We start from the raw sequence: 20,903 nt of genomic DNA, 5'->3' as shown, positions 1-20,903 counted from the left end.
TGTCTCTGCACAAACACAGCATTAGAACATGACAAAGCAAATGAGATGTGTCGACTGGAGGATTAAAATAAGCAAACACAAGATTAAGAAATTACATAGCACTGAACTTGAAGCCTTCACTTTCTCAGACCAATCAGTCACGTGAGCAACTTCTCCCAAGGCCAGGGACCAGCAGGCGCCACCTCCCTCCTGGCAAGCTGGGGTTCTATTTGGGGCTCTCTCTCCCTCTTTTTATACTAAGTTTCAAATGGACCAGAGGTCAGTCACTTTGTGAAATTGTCCCTTTGTCCCTTCCATCTCAGTCTGCACACTGCCACTTCCCCAGGTGCACAAACCAACAATTATCCATCGAGACAATTCGAAAAGCTGGCACTCAAACACCACGTTACTTCTTACGTTATTCCAGTTTCTATGAACAGATGCCAGTTAGAAATTATTTTCCAGCGTTTTCAATTTTGTTAACTTTTCAACAACCTGACTTTCATAAACTCAGGGCATGAACAATTTAAATTCCATTACTAGCTCAGAACAAGCACCGACTTGAGACCTGCAGGAGATTAAACACCATTTCATTTGTGAATGCCAAGATTTGCTTCGATCACTGTCCCTGAGGGAAGAAAACATTTCTACTTTATCCCTGAAGGATGGATAATCGCTAAAAGTCAAGGAACATTTCTCAAAGGAAAACAGAAATGATCATGAAGCAGGTTGGCTAATTTGGAGATCGGCCTTTCTTCGCATTCTATTTGGGACCCATAATTTCCAACAAAGTACAATCCAGGATTTACTGCAGCTGGAGTTAGAAGTAAATGTCCTCTCCCTGCTTTCCTCACCTTTGGCCTAGTTAGATGAAACCTACACTTCTGTGAAAATATTAAAGGATATAATTCTTACAGTGCGAAAGTTTTCATCAGCAGTGTAGTTCCTAATTTTTCTTTTCAGAGACCTTACCCATCTCATTGGGCCTGAACTGTTATACACAACCCAAACTGAGTGAATGATCGAATTCCTCCAAAGTGCCTTAATACGAAGGCTGATTAAAATTACTTTTGTTTGGAGAATTTGTTGTCGGTCTTTGTGTAAGTGGAGGGTAGCCTGGAATATGGCAAATCTAGAGTCAGTGGCTATCAGTTATTGAGGTATCCATTCGAGATGCTGGCCTGGTAAGTTGTAGGCTGCATTCTCACGTTAACTCTTAAAGAGTGCATCTCTCATTTATCTTCATTTATAAGCCCACCACGGAATGACATCTGTGGTTTTAAAGGAACACAGCCTTACCAAGAAGGTCACTCTTCTCAATCACAGAAAAAATGAGAATCTCGTTATGATGTCTCGATCCTTGCTAAACTTGCCATCAGCCTCCCTCAAAAAATCGGATTTTAAGAATAGGCTATTGTGTGGAGAGTGCACATGTTAATGGTAAATTGTTACAATGCAAAACTCAACAACAGCATGCACGGATGATGGGGATGTATTTGGGGATGTGCAGGGCACAAACTAGAAAGGGACACAGGCACACGCAGGCACATGAAATGTGCTACTGTGAAGAAGTCTTTCGCTTAGAGAGGGGCTTACTGTGGTCGATACCAAGGAGTGAGGACAGATGTGGAAAGAAGTTATTTCTCCTAGTAATAGGTTCTTTAGGAAAACAAAATTATAAAAATTAATTAATGCAGCCTGATTTAGAGAGAGTTTCTATAGCAATGCGTTTCCCCCACCTTCTCACAGATACGGAACAGCAACAGGAATGTGGCTAATACCAAACTGAATAGGAGTCAGCTGTCAGTGTATTTCTCATTACCATACAGTCACTGTGTTTGTATCCGAAGATTTAAAGAGTTCCTCCAACATTTCATTTCTATTCACATTATTAATTTGTTCAGGGATAAAAATTAGTATTCCTCAGTGCAAATAAGTGAGATCTCATCGATCTAGGCTGAACCTCATTCTGCCCGTGAGAGAGATGCCGGCCCATGTACACGGTCCTCCTTCACTTTTACCTGTTTCAAGTGTTCATCTCTGCCTCCAGAGTCCAAGTTTCAGGAGAACCTAATGGCCGCCATGTGTGCTTTATGTGCGGGAAAAGTGCCAGGCATATTGGAAATCTGCCTGCCTAATATTCTAGCCATTTCCAGGTAGTCACCTTCACTGAATCAGGAAGTCACCTTCACCAAAAGGGACATGTGTGTTTACACCCACCACCTCCCTCAGGCACAGTGTTAAATCCACACCCTACGCCTCTCACTCTAGGTCACTGTTACTGGGATTTGCCAGTCGGTAAAAATTTAAATACCTTCTTGTTCATTATTATTCTGTTTTCTGCTTATACTGTATATTTCAGTTACATGAAACAGACTTGGTAAGATCCTCTAGTAAGGTGACATAGCTTTTTAATCAATGTCAGTTATTTACTTTTCCTAAGTGAGAACCATCCAGAAGCACAAGGACGAAAGTACTATGAAATAGCATTTAACCGGGTCTGGACATTCTAGGGGTTGTCTCCCTCAAGCTAAGTAAGTCAATTAAGCGATGCTAAACATTTTTTCCTGAGCTACTTGGGCGCTCGTAAGCCTAGGTGAGAGCAGTAAAGATAATGAGTCTTCAGGGACATGACCATAGCCAATATAGAACCAATGGAGCCAGATGGCCAGAGAAAATCACCTGTATTAAACAAAACAATGACTATTTTAAACAAATATGCAATGAAAGATAGAGATAAGAGATATATCCTTTAACTGCTAGCTTGAAATACATTTCTATGCTTTAGAATTGTATTTTGATCAGAACTGAATCTATCATGCATATTTCTCTCTTTTTTTCTAGCTCATGTAACCATACTGCATTTTCAAGAAATGGAAAAATCAGTTCATCGAAACGTTGGGTTCTATAAAAGGCAATTGTTTTTAAAGTCAGATATATGTCATTGCTTCTCTTGTCAAAAACAAAAAGGCTTGTACTTTCTAATTTATGTAATCTTTAACTGAGCTACCCTGTTCCAATATGATCTGAGCGATCCCTGATACCAGTAGACACCCCAGAGACCAACTGTATGATTAGGTTCACTCAAAAATTAAGTTCACTTTGAGTATACCACCAGTGAGGCCAGGAGTGAATCAACTCTGTGAATTCCATTATGAAGGGACTCTTTGGAATCATAAGAGCGAACAAAATTAATGTCCTTTTAACGAATCACGTCCTTTTATTGGAACAGGGTAGCTCAGTTAAAGATTACATAAATTAGAAAGTACGAGCCTTTTTGTTTTTGACAAGAGAAGCTAAAGAATGTGAGGATGTGCTATTATGCAGGCCAGCAGCACAGTGGTCACAGGGGGCCCTGGGAGGCCGTTCGAAGTTCTGACTGCTCCACGGGCGGAACTTCCTAGGTCTGCAAAATAACCGGCTGGACCAGACTGGATATTAACCTTTTCTGGATCACCACCCCCTTTGAAATATCTCAGGAAATGAGAGGGTCCATGGGCCCTGGGTGGAGTCCTGTTGGACTGGATAATCAATGACACCTCCTGCTCAAGATTCTGGAATCAGCAATCCACTCACATGATGAGAAAGTCTGCATTTGGTCAAAGCAGGAACCTACGATTTTACTGGCAACATGAGCTGGAGATTCCCGAGATGGGATTAGAATGTAAAGGCAAATTCGCCAAAAACGATGGGTGCTGCTAACCAGCAGCACCCAATGACCGGGGAGCAGTTAACTCCTCCGTTCTCAGATTTTCATCGTGGGGCTTAACAGGGCTATCGTACATACTACAAACAATGGTCGATTTTAAGCCGCTTTTTCAGTATTAGATTACTTCTCCCTTCCTTCATGTAGGATAGCATAGATTAACTATTAATTCCAAACCATGTTAGCAAGAAATGGATATGAATATTCTTAGACTGGGGGACTAATAAACCAGGCAGTACTCTCTTGGGGCATTCAACTCGATCCTATAAATATTAACGTATATACACATATGGTGAGACTTATAAAACTGTCAACTGATTTAGGGCACGGAACAAAGATTGGTGGTCTTGCATAAAATACCGCCCCGCCCCCATGAATAATCTACAATTTCTAGTTTCATTTATTTAAAAAGGAGGAAGAATTTAATAATGTTCCAACAACCCACGTAAAGGATCATTCTTATGCTCATCCCTACCAACTTTCTAAGTCTCATCCACTTTTTTTAAAAAAAGCAATATTTATTAGCAACTTGCCCTTAACGACTCTCTCTCCAACGCACTCAACTTGTTTTCACAGAGGTAAACGGCTGTTACATAGTAAGATATAAGCTGACCTATTGTTTCAAATGTCGACGTGACAGAGTTTTAAAGGAGAGCCCTCATTTCTCCCTCACGGACAGCAGAGCACAGTGGTGGAGGGCCGATGCGGGATCTCCGCAATGCTGGACACCCGAGCTCTTGCCACCTTATTGCTCAGACACTCAACATCGCGCTTCCAGCCCACGTCCAAGGCAGCAGCTGCTGCCACCACATCCACGTCACAGCCGGCGGGAAGGGGAAAAGCGAACCAGCGGGCACGCCCTGTCCCGCAAACTCATGGCCTGTGAGCTGCAGGCAGAGCTTCCGCCGACGTCCCCCCGGCCGCTGCAGAGTCACATGGCCACGCCGAGCTGCAAGAGCGCCTGGGAACTGTGATCATTGCTGGTGGCCGTCGTCTAGCTGCAACTTGAGATTCTGTCCCCAAAGGAAAGGAAGCGGATATTGGGGAACAAACCACAGAATCTCTCACGACACCCTTTTTTTGATGTTGTTGTTCTCTGTGATGCAATTACAACAGCAACGGGCATGAAGGGATTTGTGAAGAAACACACTGACTTGCTGAGCGCACAGCACCAGCGGTGGGAGCAGTTACACACTAGAGGAGGGGTGCACAAACATTCTCTGAAAGGGCCAGATCCCAAATATTTTCAGCTTCGTTGGCCATATGGTCCCCGTACTCAACTCTGTCACCGGAGCATGAGGGCGGCCACAGACAATAAGCTAACGGAAGAGCATGGCTGCATTCCGGTAACACGTGATTTATTAAAACCAGGTTGCTGGGTGGACTGGGCTTCCGGCCTGCACGAGTCTGCTTGGTTCAGGCTGTCACCAACCTTAGCCATGTGGCTGGCTCTACAGCGGTGATGGAGATCACTGATTAACCCAGCGAGCCGACTGGGAACCATTCAAAGAGCTTCTACTATAAAGCACCTCCCACGTACTGTGCACGCATCGGGTGCCAGGAACTACACTGAGAGCTTTGTCATGTCACCCCTAATCGTCACCACAACCCGAGGAGGTGAGTAAATGCCCCCATTTTCCAGATGAGAAAGCAGACACAGCCAAGAAGCGGCAGCTCCTGGATCAGACCTTTCCAGATCATTCCAGCTCCAACCCACTGGCCTGCCACTTCTGTTCTACAGTGATTGTATGAAAATCTAATAATAAATGAAATATAAGCACATGATTTTTTTTTGTCATATTACTGGTAAAACTGTTATATGCCAGATTTGATTTGTAAAGTATTTCAAGGAGAAAGCTTTCCTTCTCATCTTAAAATAGTCCTTGCCCTAGAAGTTTACCCAGGATTTAGCACAGAGGTATCTAACCTGGGTAAAGTTGCTACCCTTTCAAGCTTCAGAACACTGGGAACTAATAGGGGCAGGGGTGGGGAGGGGGTCAAGGTGCCATCGATATCACTGAAAACTTTTAGGGTCTTTCAAAGTTAAATCAATGAAAATTATTCCGCCCCTGCTCCCCCAAACTCCCACCTCCCACCCCACTCTCATCTTGGCACACTGTGCCTCACTCACACAACCGTCCACCCTCCCCAAACATAACAGTTCACACTAATCATAACATTCTTTCCAGAACCTTCCCAACAAGGCCTCACAGTCCTTATCAGAACTCCAGGCACTACGGCGAGTTTACAGGAGTTGACACAAGGTAATGAAGCCAACTGCCCTCAAATCCTCGCACCCGCCCTATGGAACACAGCAGCTTCCCATTTTCCCAGTTGCTCTGCCCCCAAAAGGGATCGTCAGCTACTTCCTTAATTGTCAATGCCAGTGTTTGTTGGGTCTTGGTTTACTGAGCAAATCTCTTCTCGTTTCAGCAAGCAAGTTGATTCAATCTAGGTTTGTAATCAATCTACGTATGTATTCCTTTTCTAAGAGTCAACATCTCAAAGCCTTCCCGTGCAAACGCAAATATGCTTCTGAAAGGAAGTCTTTAAAATCTTAAAAACTGGAGAAACTATGATTGTTTAGAATTCACATTCAGTTTCATTACTTTGGAAGGAAAGTTACCACCACTTACATGACAAGCTGCTCCAGAAACATGCTGTTAACTTCTTAGAGAAGACAGCCATGTTTAAATATCCAAATGACATATAATTTGTGAGTTCCACATAGAATAAGTAATAGATGCTAATAATTTCATACACACATCTGTAATCCCCTCACTTTATCTAAAGATGGAGTTTACGGGTTTGATTTTTATAGGTGTACTTTGAAGATGCCCCACTGATGGATGGGTTTGTTTTCTTTTTGAAATAAAGCACTTGCTTATAGTTCAAGCAAAACACCACCACGAGATGTCACTTCTTGAATCACAGAGCAGTGTTTGTGCACAGCTGCTTGTTCTGTTTATAACCAGCAAGGAGGCCACATCATGATGGTAATTACTATACGACACTCCTTAGGCCCAACTCTGGGGCATTAGGCTCCACCCTTGAAACTCTGTACTCCTCAAAACCCGGTTACTGGGGAGAGGGGATGTGGGGGGGTTCACGCCTTTCCCTCGCCTCTTCCCACACTGGGTCCTCACAGCTGCAGTCCCCCTGTCCGAGGCAAAGGATCCACAGTCCGGATCCCCTGCCCCCCTCCCCCATTCCCTAGATACTGTGAAAATCACAGGGCAACATCTTTAATACCCTCGGTGGCATTTACCCAGTGGGTGACGATCAGCTGAGGCAGGCCAACCCTGCAAAAATGAGGTTGTAGCGGGGGAGGGCGAAGGCGGGGAGGGGCGGGTATGGGGAGGAGTGTGGCCCGGCCTGGGAGAGCGACAGGAGTCTCCTTTCAATGCCCTCTGGACCACCAGCTAACTCGTGAGTCTCTCCCAGGGACAGCCGGGATCCTCCCACTGTTCCCAACTTCTGCATCAGGACACTCTGTGACCTAGACAAATTGCCACGCATTGCCACATCCGGGTTTGGCCCTCGCCTTTGCCAGTTGGGGGTTCAGAGACAGCAGGTTCCGTAGGTGAGAGATGGCAGTTCATGGCGTGAAGGTCCAAAGGCAGCAACGAGATGAGAGAGCGAGGGGGTGAATGAAAGTACGGAGAAAAATTAGAAAAAGTGCCAATCGGAGCAGAACGGGGTAAACGGTCTTGCCTGATTGCACCTCACTGACAGAAGACGCTGGATGAGGTCATGTTACTCTGGCCAAAGCTCCAGAAGCCAGTATTCCCCCTGAGGTCATTTTTATTTTCCCATTCAGAGTTGACTAGTGGTTTCACAAGAACGGCTGGAAAACATAAACAGAGTTTTAACTCACTTGTGCCCCAAGGTCTTTCCACTGAGTTTGGGCTGGTTCTTATTAGACATTCTTCCTAGGCTACAGCGTGGCCAACCAGCTCCAGAAACAAATTGAAATCCCTGGATTTGAGTTGAAAGAGAAGACTGATTGCTGAAGAAAATGACTCATTTTCAAAGTGACCTTTCCTTAGGCACTGCAAGCTGATGCCCTATTTTCTCACCCATAAAATCCAGGCATTTCTTGCACCCTATCTCCAACTGTAAATGGCCTTCTCTAGAACTGAACTGCTGTGTGTCCCTTAGTCCTAAGTTAAAAACTAGGTGAAAGGAACACTTCATTATCCGTTTCTTCATATATGTGTACATATTTCATTGGTGTGTAGCGGAGGCTATTCTCTCGGTAATGATTGTTATTTCAGTCCAGTCCACAAAGGATTTGAGGTTTGTAATACACAGAAAACAAAGGATAAAATAAAGACCCCAGGGAGCAGGTTGCGTTGGTCCACAGCTACATTTGTATAAATGGTGCACCTTTGTCCAGGAAACGCAGCCCCACACCGGGCCCACACCAGGGGGCAGAGGCTGGGATGGGTCCAGGCCTCGCTGGGTCTCACGGCATGATGCGTACTCCACAGCCATTACAGCCATGGGTGGGGGTGGTGACCCTACAAGAGAATGGGGCTAAGAGGCCTGATGGGAAAGAAAATTAAAAAGCCCAGGGAAGATGAGCATACAAAAGTGCATTCTAGATGGTTCCATGCACTTGCTGGTGGTGAGCTGTCATTTCGCCTCTCAACAGCTACATCAGAGATGGAAATATGATCGTTTGGAAGATTCACAGCGTTCCTAAGACTCACACCTTTGATCCAGCCAGTCCCTAATTAGAAAAATTAAAGTGATATATCTTTCTCTCATTTACATGGCAAAACAATTTTCAATAATATAGTAATAATATATGTGGGGAAAATCCGAAGGATAGAATATTGTGCAGGCATTAAAAAATGCTTCCCAAATGTTCGGATGCCATTGGGAAATGCTCATGAGAGAGGGAGAAAAGAAGGAACACACAAAACTGTATGCCAAGAAAATGTGTTAAAGTAATACTAGGAAGCAAAATAAATCAGTATCTTTTTTAGGATAGTGAGATGACCATTGATCCTTTCTTCTTTATATTCATTTTTCCTATACTATTTTTATTTCTCCAAATGAAAAGTTATCACATCTTTCAGTGGAGAAACAATATTGTGGATGAGATATGCCCGAGGCAAGCCCGTGCACTCACACACCTGGTGTGGGACCCTGATTTACACAGTGGGGAGAAGCAGCAAGACAACGGGACGGATCTAGACACGGATTTGCCCATGAAGGGGGCAGGAGGCTGGCAGTAAGGGAAGCCCACACGATGGGCTTTTCCTGTGAGGGAGGGACGGCTTCTGCTGGCAGTGCTGGGACAGCCCTGTCCGGGGCCCACCATACAGCAACTGCGGCCCTCCCCCCACACTGGAACCCAGAGACCTTCATCACGTTTTAGGGGTCACCCTGTGCTTGTAAAACGGAAATCGGCTCTAACGGGGCTTGGTAACCGGAAGCTCGGCGGGGAGCTGCGAGGATCCGGGAGCGTGCTGCTGGTCATCTGGAGCTCAGATATCGCATGTGAGACAAGCTCCTGCAACGAAGACAGACTGCATTGTTCTCCTTGCTCCTAATCAATTTCCAATATTAGCCCAGCTGCGTCCAAGCAGGATTTCAAAAGTGCTAAACATATTCTAGGCCTGAGAGACGTTTTCCATGACTATGTAGGAGGGAGGAAAAAAAACAAACCATTAATTCCTTCGACGAGCCTTTACTGAGTGGCTGGTCCGTCTCGGAGATAGATCCACGAGGAAGACGCAGCACGGTTAGAATTAAACGTTAACTCCCCTATCAGCCCACAGCCCCTTCAGGTGCAAGGGCCGACTCCGACACGCTTTCTGGAACCAATTATGTCCATCTCTTCCCAGCTCCACTTTCAGTGACCTCATATGGGTGGCTTGTAAGGGATCACGAATGCTAAGGTCAGAGCTTCCCCTCCCTGCTCCCAGAGCCACTTATTAAACACTGACCAGCACACCATTACCTACGAAAGCCCCCTGAAGGCCTCCTAGGTACCTCTCCAGTCTCCTCCAGCCACTCCCTCCTTTCTCCTTGTGTGCCACACTGACCTGAGCATCAAACCCACCCAGCGCATCACCACCACGTGACTAACCACGTGCCTAACCGCATAGCCTCGGGAGTCAGCTGCCTGCCTTCAAAACGCAAGCCCTTCTCTTGCTGGCTGTGTGAACTTCGCTGACTTTGGCTCCCTGTGCCTGTTTCAAAAGCAAAGGCGGCAGAAGAACTTTTTCAGATGTACGAAAGCTGAAATATGCTCGCTCATGGAAACCCGTCTCACGTAAAGCTTGAGATGGGCACACTTGTCAGATTTCTTTGGGAGGCTATTTTTAGCCTCACCTCGTAATTTAAAGAAATAGTATTCTCAAAGGGAAGGCTTCATCGACAATGTATAATTAAGCCTATAATCGTACCCACTTGAATTATTAGAACATCTGGACCGAAGACTGTATTTAAATCAATTTCTTTTCAACCTTTCGAGAATTAAATTCAATGCGATCGCTAATGCCTTTTCCAGATACTAATTAGGCCATTGTGCTTTAAAAGAGCTTTGGTTTTCTTAAATAGAATAGTCTTTCATATAGCCAGAACTCAAGAGTATGGCCACCCCTCCACTCCGGCACAGGGCAGTGAGATCTGTGAGCAAATCCCAGCGTCACAGTTTTAGAGGCTCGGCGGCCTTTCTCAGTCGAAGGGTTCAGTCTTTACTACGTTATATGATGTCAAACGACAATGCTTCAGAGAGTCCTGTTAACAGCCAACGTTTTGCTTCTTAATCGCTGAAACTGCATAATTTCTTTCTGGTGATATTCTACTTATTGGTTAAACATTAGATCCTTCTGAATAATCTAGAAAAAAACCTTGCTATCTGTGACTTTCAAGAGGGCATCCCGACAGTCCTCTCCCCGCTGTCTCACGTCAGCAAGACACCAAATCACATTTCTTCACTGTTGATTTATGAGGCACTTGTCCAAAAAGAAAAAAAAAAGACACCGAAGGCTGTCCCACACCCAGAACCCACCCCACTGGGTCACTGCCGGGTCAGACTCACAAGCTGCTCTCTTTCTGCAGAAGGTAAAGCCCCTCATATGATTCTAAGCACCTATTGCAGACCTGAGTGACCAGGCAGAGAACCCAGTTATCTGTCACCCAATGGGGGACCACAAACTACTCTGTAAGAAAGTGCTGTCTTGAACGTCCAGTATATTGGCCTCTATCCTTGGGTTCCCTTGATGTGTAATTTATACAGATTTCTGAAATGCACATCCAGCTAATCTTCACCTTACAAATTTAGTTATGTTCCAAAGTTAGTGTTTTTATACCTCAGAATCCATGTTTCCATAAGTTATAAATGATGAAGTTCTCAGGCCAATTCACAAAAGCATACTCCCTTGTAATGCCTCTGAATTACTTAGGTGGCCTCACACCCCCACCAGCTTCAAACCCTACTATGACTTCTCGTCACCTCCCACTATGACTGATGAGGCACTGTGGATCTGGCCATACCTTTTTCCAACTCAGTGTCCTCTATTGCTGCCTTTCTGTTCCTAACAGGCGTCAATTTATCCCTTGCTCAGGATCCGTGGCCATACTGGGTCCTGTATGGGACCACTCACCTGACACCCTCACATGGCAGCCCCTTCCAATCTCGGCTCCAAGGGCACCTCCCCTCCCCAGAGAGGCCTTCCTACCTACTCCTTCATACCCCACGCCAGCTACTCTCCCACGTTACCTTTAAAAAATTTTCCAGCCCTATCAGTATCTGAAAAATTCTTTATTTTTTAACTCACCGAGTGTCTGTCTCCCCCATTCAGACACTCCGTGAGAGCAGGGGTCTCACCTGCCCTCAGGTCACCTGGCACAGCATTTAAACACACACAGAGGGAACCAGGCAACGTGTGAACGCGACGGTCCTGTGGGGACGTGCTTCCGTAAGACACACGCAGAGCTCAGTCTTGGGACTCTAGGGCCCATGCCCCTTGCCGGCAGCCGGAAGAGGAAATGTTACACCCGCCCCATCCTCCAGCCAGGTACTGACTCTCTCTGAGGGCATACGCTGCTGCCTCCACGGTGGGGCCCCGGGTTAGGTGGGATAAGGAGACACGCAGATCCAGGCCTCTGGCCACGGTCTAACCTTCCTCGTATTTCTTGGTCCTGTCTATGCTCCCGGCCACTCGCCTCACTTTTCCTTTCCTTCTTTGGTGCCCAGCGCCCCCTGCCTGCTCATCCTGTTTCAGAATGCCATTCTTACACACCCTCTCCCCTCGTCTCTGACCTTGAAACCGGGCTGGCGTCTTTGGCGGTTCTTACCAAGAGTGTTTATGACTGGTGACAAGATAAACAGCAAGGAGGAGGGTCCCTCGCCCGCCTCCCTTCCCTCCCAGGCTGCCGTGTTCACGTTCGTCTCTTTGGTGCCTCAGAGCCACTGGATCATTAGTGCACGAATCGGTCCGACACAGGGTGCCTGTGGCACACATCCAGACACACTAATGAAGCTTCGTATCGTTTGGTTTCGGCTGATTTAAAAGACGACGTTCAGATTTAGTTCACTGCTGGTTACAGAGCCATTCGGGGCACCAAATTTCAAAATGGGACTAAAGTAACATGAAGAAGCCCGAATGTGACCGGCTGTGATGAGAGTCAGCTGCACCCTGCTGCACTCCAGCCCTGAGCACGAGTTTGTCGTCGGATCCACCCCCTTTAACAGGTATTTCTCTTTCAGATGTGGAACCAAAGGAATTGTCTAGCAGCATTTAGTCTCAGATTTTGCAAGAGTAAAATTCCCTCTCACGTATAATACTTTATTTCTGTCCTAGCTCTCAACTTCCCCTCTGTCTGGGGTGCCCTTTCTAACTTTCTGCACAGACGGAAAAAAAAAACAAACTTCTGAATCGAAGCAAAGGATATTGCATAGAAACATGCCGAACGTTAAAGCTGGGGGTTAGCTCATCGAAATAAAAAAATGGGAGCAGGGATTCTGTGCAAATTTCTATGCAGAGAGCTGGTGAGAATGCCAAGCGATGAGAGGGAGTTTCCTGTTTTCAGCAAATATATTATTAGTCCTTGGTAATGATCATTTTTATTAAGACATATATTCTCCTTTCTAACTGTTTATCCTTTGTAGCCAATAAAAAAAATTCTTAGAAAATAATCTTATGTTTGTTTCGTTTACATCACAAACTGTTAGTTCAAAATATTCATAATTAATTATCCACAATTAATTACGATTTAATTGATCGTGATATTACATTGCATTAAGGCAACTCTCAGTACATGTCGGCCGAATCTCTCTCGTCAGTCTCCAAAATGATCAGGCCTCCTAAATCTTTATTGCGGGCATAAAAATGGTCTAAAAATAAATGACATTCAACAAGTCTTTATTAAAAATGCCTATTCTGTGCAAAATTCTATGCAGAGAGCTGGTGAGAACTCCAAGATGCTAAGAGAAAAAGAGAAAGTCCTGTCATGTTAAAATGTCACAGGGAACGGGGTACCACACATGATACAGGTAGATTGATCCATCATCTCGAAACCAAGGCTAACCTTAAAATTCTCTAAAAATGTTCTCCTAACGAGTTAGTTTAGTCTAGGACCTAAATCTAGGCCTTTTTATAAATGTTATCTTTAAGTACTTGATTTAATGTCTCATTTTATGCAGAAAATTATTTCATTATTCAATTAAATGCCAATTTAATGTCCCCTTTGATATACTGGGAAGAAATCTAAAAGAAAATAGAAGCTAGGAAACTAAAGAGAAAAGTAGCTTTTAAGGACAATTCTAAGGATTACAATCGATTATAATACACACACATCGCATGATCATGGCTGAAAAGGGACGTTTATCTTTAAGAAGGGACGAAAAAGATATCTGGCACTTCTGTTCCTAGAGAGTTCCCAGTTTCTACCTTCTCTGACAATGACGTTGTCAATGACCCCTTTTCCTATTTTAACAGCTTTCTTTCTACTTCTTCATGTCCAAATTTCTATGATTGGCATAGAGTTCCAATGAAACCGAATCATACAGATTTCGTTAACACAGCAGTGGGGCTAGAAATGGAGAACTTCAAGACGGGCACACGTTATGCTCAGATTAGCATCTTTCTCATCTCTCTCTCCCCTCTTCTTAAAACTAGATATTATTAGATATTCATAAAAACACTTACTGCATATGAGGGTCCAAATGATCACATATTCAAAGATAACTGTTTTTGTTTTGTTTTGTTTTTAAAAAAAGTATTGTCATATCTAAATTGGTATATTGGTCTAATATTTAATGTTTACAAATGGTCAACAAGCCTTTAAAATGCAAACATTTCCTAAAATGTTCACTAGCTTGATTTCCAACAACTATCACCTAAAGTTAAAAATCAAACATCAAAAAATTCAAGTAGGCTTTACATCGTGTAAGGGGAAACCCCTTTTAAAAATTTCATGCTATCATTTCCTCATTCAAGAAGAATACTTATTTACATATGCTTCTACAGGTATATTAGGTTAATTTTATGTCTCTTCCTGCTAAAGAAAATTGTTTCCTGGAATTGAGAGATGCATTCCTAATATTTTAAAGTGTTAATATAAACTACCTTTTAAATTTATCATAATATTTAAAAAAAAAAAAAAGATTACTAGCAAGTGAAATACACTCAAGAAGAAATATATACCACAGTTACCTTTTGCCTGGTCCCAAGTCCTCACCTTCAGGCATTTCTGCCCTTTAAAAACGCTAAGACCGGGGAGAAGGCTGCAGCACTTCCGTGCCTCAGTGGTTTCTTCTCCACTCTCACGATGGGTGTCAGCAGGGAAAAACCCCAGGAGTCAAGTTCTTTCCTTTTTGGAAAAAAAAAGCACCCCTCCCTTACTCAGAAAGTAGGTGTTTACAAACTTCCAAAACGCCTGCCTGCCTTGAATGAAACTCAGAGCCGAGTTATCATGACTCTCCCCTTCTAAAAATAAATAGGTCACCTCTTACTCCCAGTACCATGACAGGCAGCTGGGAGAAAGCACTGCCCAGCATTTTCTGTCCAGTCGTGTGAGAAGGTGTCACCACCCAGCTATTAACCTTTATTGGGATGACTTCACCTAGGCCTGCCTACTCTTTCTCTTTCCTTTTTTTCCCTGGCATGACCAGGGTGGCCACGGGGAGCTTGAAAATTCAGCCTGGGCTATCAGATCTCCAACACACAGGAGGGAGCTGGAGGGCAGAGATCAAATGGGTTGTACGAGCCACAGCTGAGAGATTTGTTTGTTCTGGGAATGCTTAGCCACTCTGCGAAAGAGTTCTCACAAAAAAAAAAAAAAAAAAAAAAAGAGAGAGAGAGAGAAAGAGAAAAAGAAAAAGAAAGAAAAAAAATTGTTTTGAGGGATATTGTTTTGCAAGAAAAATCTTTCCTTGGGTCATCTGGATTTCTCAACTCAGAGTAATATTCACAAGAATAATATGATGAGTCCATATGTTCCTCTGGGCAATATGGTTTCTCCTGCAGGACTTCCGTCTGTCATCAGGGAGCGACTTGACAATGGCACATGGACAAGCTGTGAGCCTCAGATGTTTTTAAAGCTTGGCTCATCACTGTGTAGGAGGCACCAATCACTACGTCTCCTCATTTGTTGCAACTTCTAAGAGCAGGACAAAAATCATTTCGATTGTATTTGCTTCTAAAAAGGCTGGGAGAAAAGTCTGCACCTAGGTGGTCCAAAGGTACAAATTTCCATTTATAAAATAAGTAAGTCATGGGGATGCAATCTACGGCATGGCGACTAACAAAACTGTGACATATTTGAAAGTTGCTAAGAGAGTAGATCTTAAAAGGTCCCATCACAAGAAAAAAATTTATAACTATGTGGTGACAGATGTTAGCTAGACTTACTGCGATTTCATGACAGACACAAATATCAAATCATTATGTCGTACGCCCGACACTAATATATGTTATATGTCAGTTACATCTCAGTTTTTAAAAATAGAAAGTATATCTCCTTCCTCATTAAAAAAATTACTGAGATTCCTTTAGGAATGCACCCTAAAAGCTTTTATAAAACCTCGAAATCATTTTTTTTCCCTGATCGGTGATGCTAAGTAAAGCAGTAAACAAGATCTAATTATTATGAAACAATACATTTTTCTTTTTCAGAATGTCCTTGTTCCACTGTCACATCATAGCTAATCCTGGCACTATTCAGCTGACGTCTATTTCACATTTATAGGTGTCGAAGTGATTTCTAAAGCATTAAAGAATTGAAAAGTTGAAGCGAATACCATATGAATCTGCTTTCTGTTGATGGTGTTAGCTGTTTTGTGATACACGCCTAACGTCATTGAAGACGGTTCTTTCATATTTCACACAACATCTACAGTGTTAGACTCCAAAGTCTAAGGTGAAGTGAGTGCAGACACTCAAACCCATAACTCAAATACTGTTGACCTTGAAAGTACAGTCACGAGCAGAGCCCTGGAGATTGGCTTGTGCGGGCGGCTGCGGGAACCACAGCAACGTGCGGTGCCGGTCAAGGACCGAAAAGCTGAAGCGCTGAAAATATTGTCAGTGCGAATATTGCAGCATTTTCATGTAACCTTATCTACGAAAACAAAAACGCTAGTTCTGTGATCTAACTCTCAGTTCTGACGATTCTATCCCACTAATTCTACTTCTGGTTCCCCGAGCTCCTGCCTTGCTGTCGCCTGGCTATCTGTGAGTGTCGCTGCTGCAGAACCGAGCTGCTGGTTACTTCAGAACTGGACATATTGCTGGAAAACTGCCTCTCGGTCTTAAAGGACAAGTAACCGATAAGGGCTATAACAGGTGACCTGCCCATCGCTACCATGGAATGTGGACTAAAATACTTCCTTTAAGCACTCTTTCGTGTATTTTTAAATTACTTGCTCCGACCAGATTCCTTTAGGCATATTTGTTTTAATTTCTTGAAATTCACAAGGACAAGAAGGAAAAACGCGGATAGCACAGATGACAGAAACCGAGAATGTGGCTACACGACTGACACAGTGGATGGCATCCTCACATCGATGACACCTTCAGCCCTGCGGGGGTGGGGAGCAGGGGTGCCAAGGGGTCCTTCGTCAGTGCTAACCTGAAATCCACAGGGTATCTCAAATTTAAGGACTCACAGAATACAGAGGTGGGAGAGACCCTGAGGGCCACAGAAGCTATCGAAGATTTGCAGAGGCTGAAACGGGGGCCCAGCAGTTAGGTGACCTGCTGGTGACAAAGCCGGGGGCTGACTCCAGCTGAAGAGACAGCAGAGTGCACACATTCTGGCAAAAGTGTGGCCAGACACTTCCATAGCTTAAGTTTTTTATGTCCACACGCGTTCAAAATCCCACTGACAGGATTCTTGCCGAAATGGGTTCTTGAGCACATACCCAAGGACGGGCCCAGCTGAAAAAGAGCTCAGAGGAGCCCGCCTAGAGTTTGGCCGGAGAGAGAGTCTTCATCGCCTAAGAACAGGCACATTTTTTTCTTAGATAGCATTCACTGCTACAAACTGTGTGAACCTCCTGAGCCAACTGTCCAACACGACAGCCACCAGCTCTGTGTGGCCACTGAGCACGCGAAAATGGATTTTTAAGATGGACTAGGAAAAAAAGAACGTAAAATATGTCATTACTAATTTTTTTATATTGATTACAAGTTGAAATAGCGTTTGAGATATCTGGGTTAAAAAAAATATATTATTAAAATGAATTTCACCTGTTCTTTTACCATTTTTAACTTGGTTACTAAACATTTCTAACGATATATGTAGTTTGCATCCTATTTCCATTGGCCCCTACAGCTCTAGAGCTTCAGTTCTCGGCTTCTTTACAAAACCGACCTAAATTACATATAAAACAAAAGTTACGGAGAGAGCTGACTAACACAGTCTTGCCAATTGTTTCAGAAACATTTCCGGAACCTCTTTTAATCAGAGGAGAAAAAGACAGAGATTACAAAAGGCAACTAACGAGACATTACTGAGAAGCGTCCACTCAGCGTTCACTCCCTCGATAGCCTGGCCTCTGCTTTTCTCCACCTAAAACCGTTTCCTGTCCTTCCTTCCTTCCTTCCAGCCTCCGAAGACGAGAATGAGATCCCAGAAGTAACTTCTTCAAGGCCAGGCTGCCTCCTGAGTGCTCGATTCCCGCCCTGCCTCTCCTCTCCGATGTGTACGACCGGCGACCTCATCATCTTCTTACCATCCTCGCTCTTCCCCGCCAGCTTGCCACTGGCCACACACCTGCTCGTTGCTAACCTCTGTCCCCTGTCCTTCGCAGCCGAAGGTCCTACCCGGTGGTATGTGGTCATAGAGATATGTATTTACATACTGGTGAAAATATCTAGAAGGGAGGACGGGCAGGAGGATAAGGCTAAGGGAGGAGAGGGGAGGGGAGGAGGAAGAGAAGGGAAAAGCAGGATAAAGGGCTTAAGCCAAGGTGTTAACTGTGGTTTTCTTCTCTGGCTTAAGAAAATAATGAATATTTTCCATTTTATACCTTTTGCCTGTCTGTATTTTCTCTTTTTCAGCAACAAATACAAATTGCTCTTATGATAAGAAAATAAATTGTTCTGAACATATGAAAAAGGAAACAAGTTACTTTTAAATGGAAGGGAGAACATTTTTCTGTGGCTTCCTGTCACTAAAGAAAAAAAAAATCCCCGCTCTTCTCCGTGGAAAACAAGGCCATCGGGAGCATCAGGCTTCAGAACCGCTCCCTCGAGCTCGACCAGTGAGAGTCCCAGCCTTCGGCCTTCGAGGAGCCAACAGTTTGGTAGAAGACAGGCTTTGGATGAAAAAAAGGAAGCCAGCCCTCCCCCTCCCATTGCCTTAAGAGTCGAAGAACTCCCCTCCCCGCCTTCTTCATATGCCGCCAACGACTTCCGACCTTGCCCACACAGAATCTGTGCTTTGCAAAAATTCAGACTATACATCATCCACTTCGCAACAGTGGAAAAAGGGTATGGAACTAGTATCAAAGCCAGTATATTTCTGGAACAGAGTGGGAAAAAAGATTTTTCCCTTAGATAAAAAAAAAAACCCAAAGGATCAAACAACCGTATGCGTGCACGGTGTGAATGGTGACGGATATGATGACTCGCCACGATGTGTCACGATGTGTCATGTGAGATGGTCCCCTCTCTTGCTTTCTGGTTGGTGGAATCATACTGAGACGTGTCCTAGATCAGTGGCTTTCAAAGCAATAAAAGCTGATTGATTCCCCAAATGCCATGCCAAACCTTAGTAACATAAGGTACATCAACAAAGGAGTTACTCGGTTTAAATGGGGACAGGGCGCTCACTCCCCCCACAAGGCAGCCACCAAACTGGGGCCTTGGAAACCCAGAGCTGCTCATGATACAGTTAAAAAGCCAGGACCTAGATCATCTGGACACCAGGAAGAGGACGCGGGAAGCTTTTTCGCCATCTCTTCTCATGATAATTAGAATAGACTCGACTCAGTTACCCATTTTATCATTTTTATCTTTTTAAAGCTTTGCACATGGAGTGTTTTCCCTCAGATTTCTTTTCATCCAAAAATAGCTGGCACTCTAAAACCGACAGACAGAGCCTCTGAAGTTCCCATCCCTCAGCTTTCTGGTCAACCTTCCTTTTTCTATATCACCCTAGTCCCAGCCTAACCATCCCCAGCTGTGCCTCTGCTCCCGGCATAATCAATAAGAGTCTGCTTTTACTTTTATCGGTGCACCCGTTTGGGCATCAATTGTAGGGTAACCCAACATATCACCATTTTCTTTCCCCTACTTGTCAGAATTTCTATTTTGTTAAGTGCTAGACTGTCATGTCTTGATTGTCACATAATTTGTCATGGCCTCGGTGGGGACTCCCACTTAGGTGGAACCAAATCTTTGCCACCAACTATCTGGCCAGCGAGAGCCGCTCACGCCTTTCCGGTCTTGCCTCTGCCACACCTGCCATCTGACCCCGTCATGGTTAAACTGTGTTCTCCCCAAAAAGATACCGAAGCAAAGCTCTCTGCAGAGTATGGCTTAGAACAGAGCACAGCAGTCCAGGGGGCCCGGGGAGAAATTTAGAACGAATGGCCTTAGGAGAAAAAGAGGTCTGGCAGACTTCACTGCTCTCAGCAAACGTATGGAAACAGGAAACTTCTAAGATCACAGATCCTGGAGACAGGGGTCTTTGTGGACGGTGAAGTCTAGGGTGACTGAACGACAGTGGCACACAGCCCGAGCTTATCTCGAGCTTAAAAATACAACGCGAGCCAGGGCAGCGACAATCTCCCGTTTGATTATGGATTGCGTATTATTGTTGTTATATGTCGATCGTCCGTAACACGTGTTGCTCAGGTCAGTGTTAAATATCACTTTTCATTCCTAAATAGCACCTGATAAGATGCTTCTTGGCTATACATTTACCCAGTATTTTGTGGAGAAGCCAAACTAAAATGGAGACTTTCCGGCTCAACAGGCCTACAGTAGTTAAACATTATTTTCATATTAGTTTTGTGGTTATGGGTTGGATGACCAGAAAGCCTCCTTCTAGTCTCTTTTCCTTTGCACCATGTGACACCACGATGGCCTTGGCTGGCTGAGCACCATCTGCTGACTAGGCTTTGGGTGGGGATGAGAAATCTCTGCAGCAACTGGCAGAACCTATCCTCCACACGATGCGGTTTGAGGAAATGTGCCAATATCCTACAGCCTCTAGGCATCTGCGAAGCAGCAGCAGCCCTATTAGAAGCATTTTCTACAAGAAAAGCTGGGCATCTGCTGATCTTGATGAGTGGGAAAGAAGACTCTTCATGACCACTCCTTGTAGGAAGGCAGACAGACTCCTCCAGTAACTTAATGGACAGGTCTCCTCATTGCCTCAACCCCTGCCTCACTGAACATAAACCCGGCCTCTCAGAAACGTGGTGTCTCTCCTTCAGGCCACCTGAGGGTTCCAAATGACACACTCACAGGAACTTGAAGGTGCCCCGTAAGTGACTTCGGGTCCATCAGGGTCTGAGTAAAACTCCTTCGACGAGCACCAAAAAGCAAGAGCTTTAAAAACAGAATGAAACAAATCCAAAACCTGAACCTTGAAGAGCCTCAGAAGAGAAACTGGGTCCGGTGAGACTCTGGTGGGTTCTGATTTCCTGCCTCGCCCAGCACCCAGCCCCTCTCTCTCCTATAAGCATGACAATCTAATTTTATTTTAATAAAATAGTATATGTTTAATATAAATATTATTT

The 20,903-nt window shown here is 44.4% G+C and overlaps 1 protein-coding gene across 3 annotated transcripts in view; it reads right to left on the bottom strand.

The window, feature by feature from the left end:
• The window catches only part of RETREG1 (reticulophagy regulator 1), a 110,682-nt gene that overhangs the window by 17,510 nt on the left and 72,269 nt on the right, over positions 1-20,903 (bottom strand). Inside the window, exon 1 of one of the 3 annotated variants that reach the window (XM_039842754.1) lies at positions 14,365-14,799. The exons of the other annotated variants lie outside the window; for them this stretch is intronic. Within the exon in view, the coding sequence (XP_039698688.1) occupies positions 14,365-14,399 (35 nt within the window). The 5' untranslated portion in view covers positions 14,400-14,799. Of the gene's footprint in view, positions 1-14,364; positions 14,800-20,903 lie in introns of those variants that run through there. 3 annotated transcript variants of the gene reach the window in all.

This window comes from Pteropus medius, unplaced genomic scaffold (genome assembly GCF_902729225.1).
Source record: "Pteropus medius unplaced genomic scaffold, Ma_sr-lr_union100, whole genome shotgun sequence".
NCBI lineage: Eukaryota > Metazoa > Chordata > Mammalia > Chiroptera > Pteropodidae > Pteropus > Pteropus medius.
This window is presented reverse-complemented; position numbering and strand designations above follow the sequence as displayed.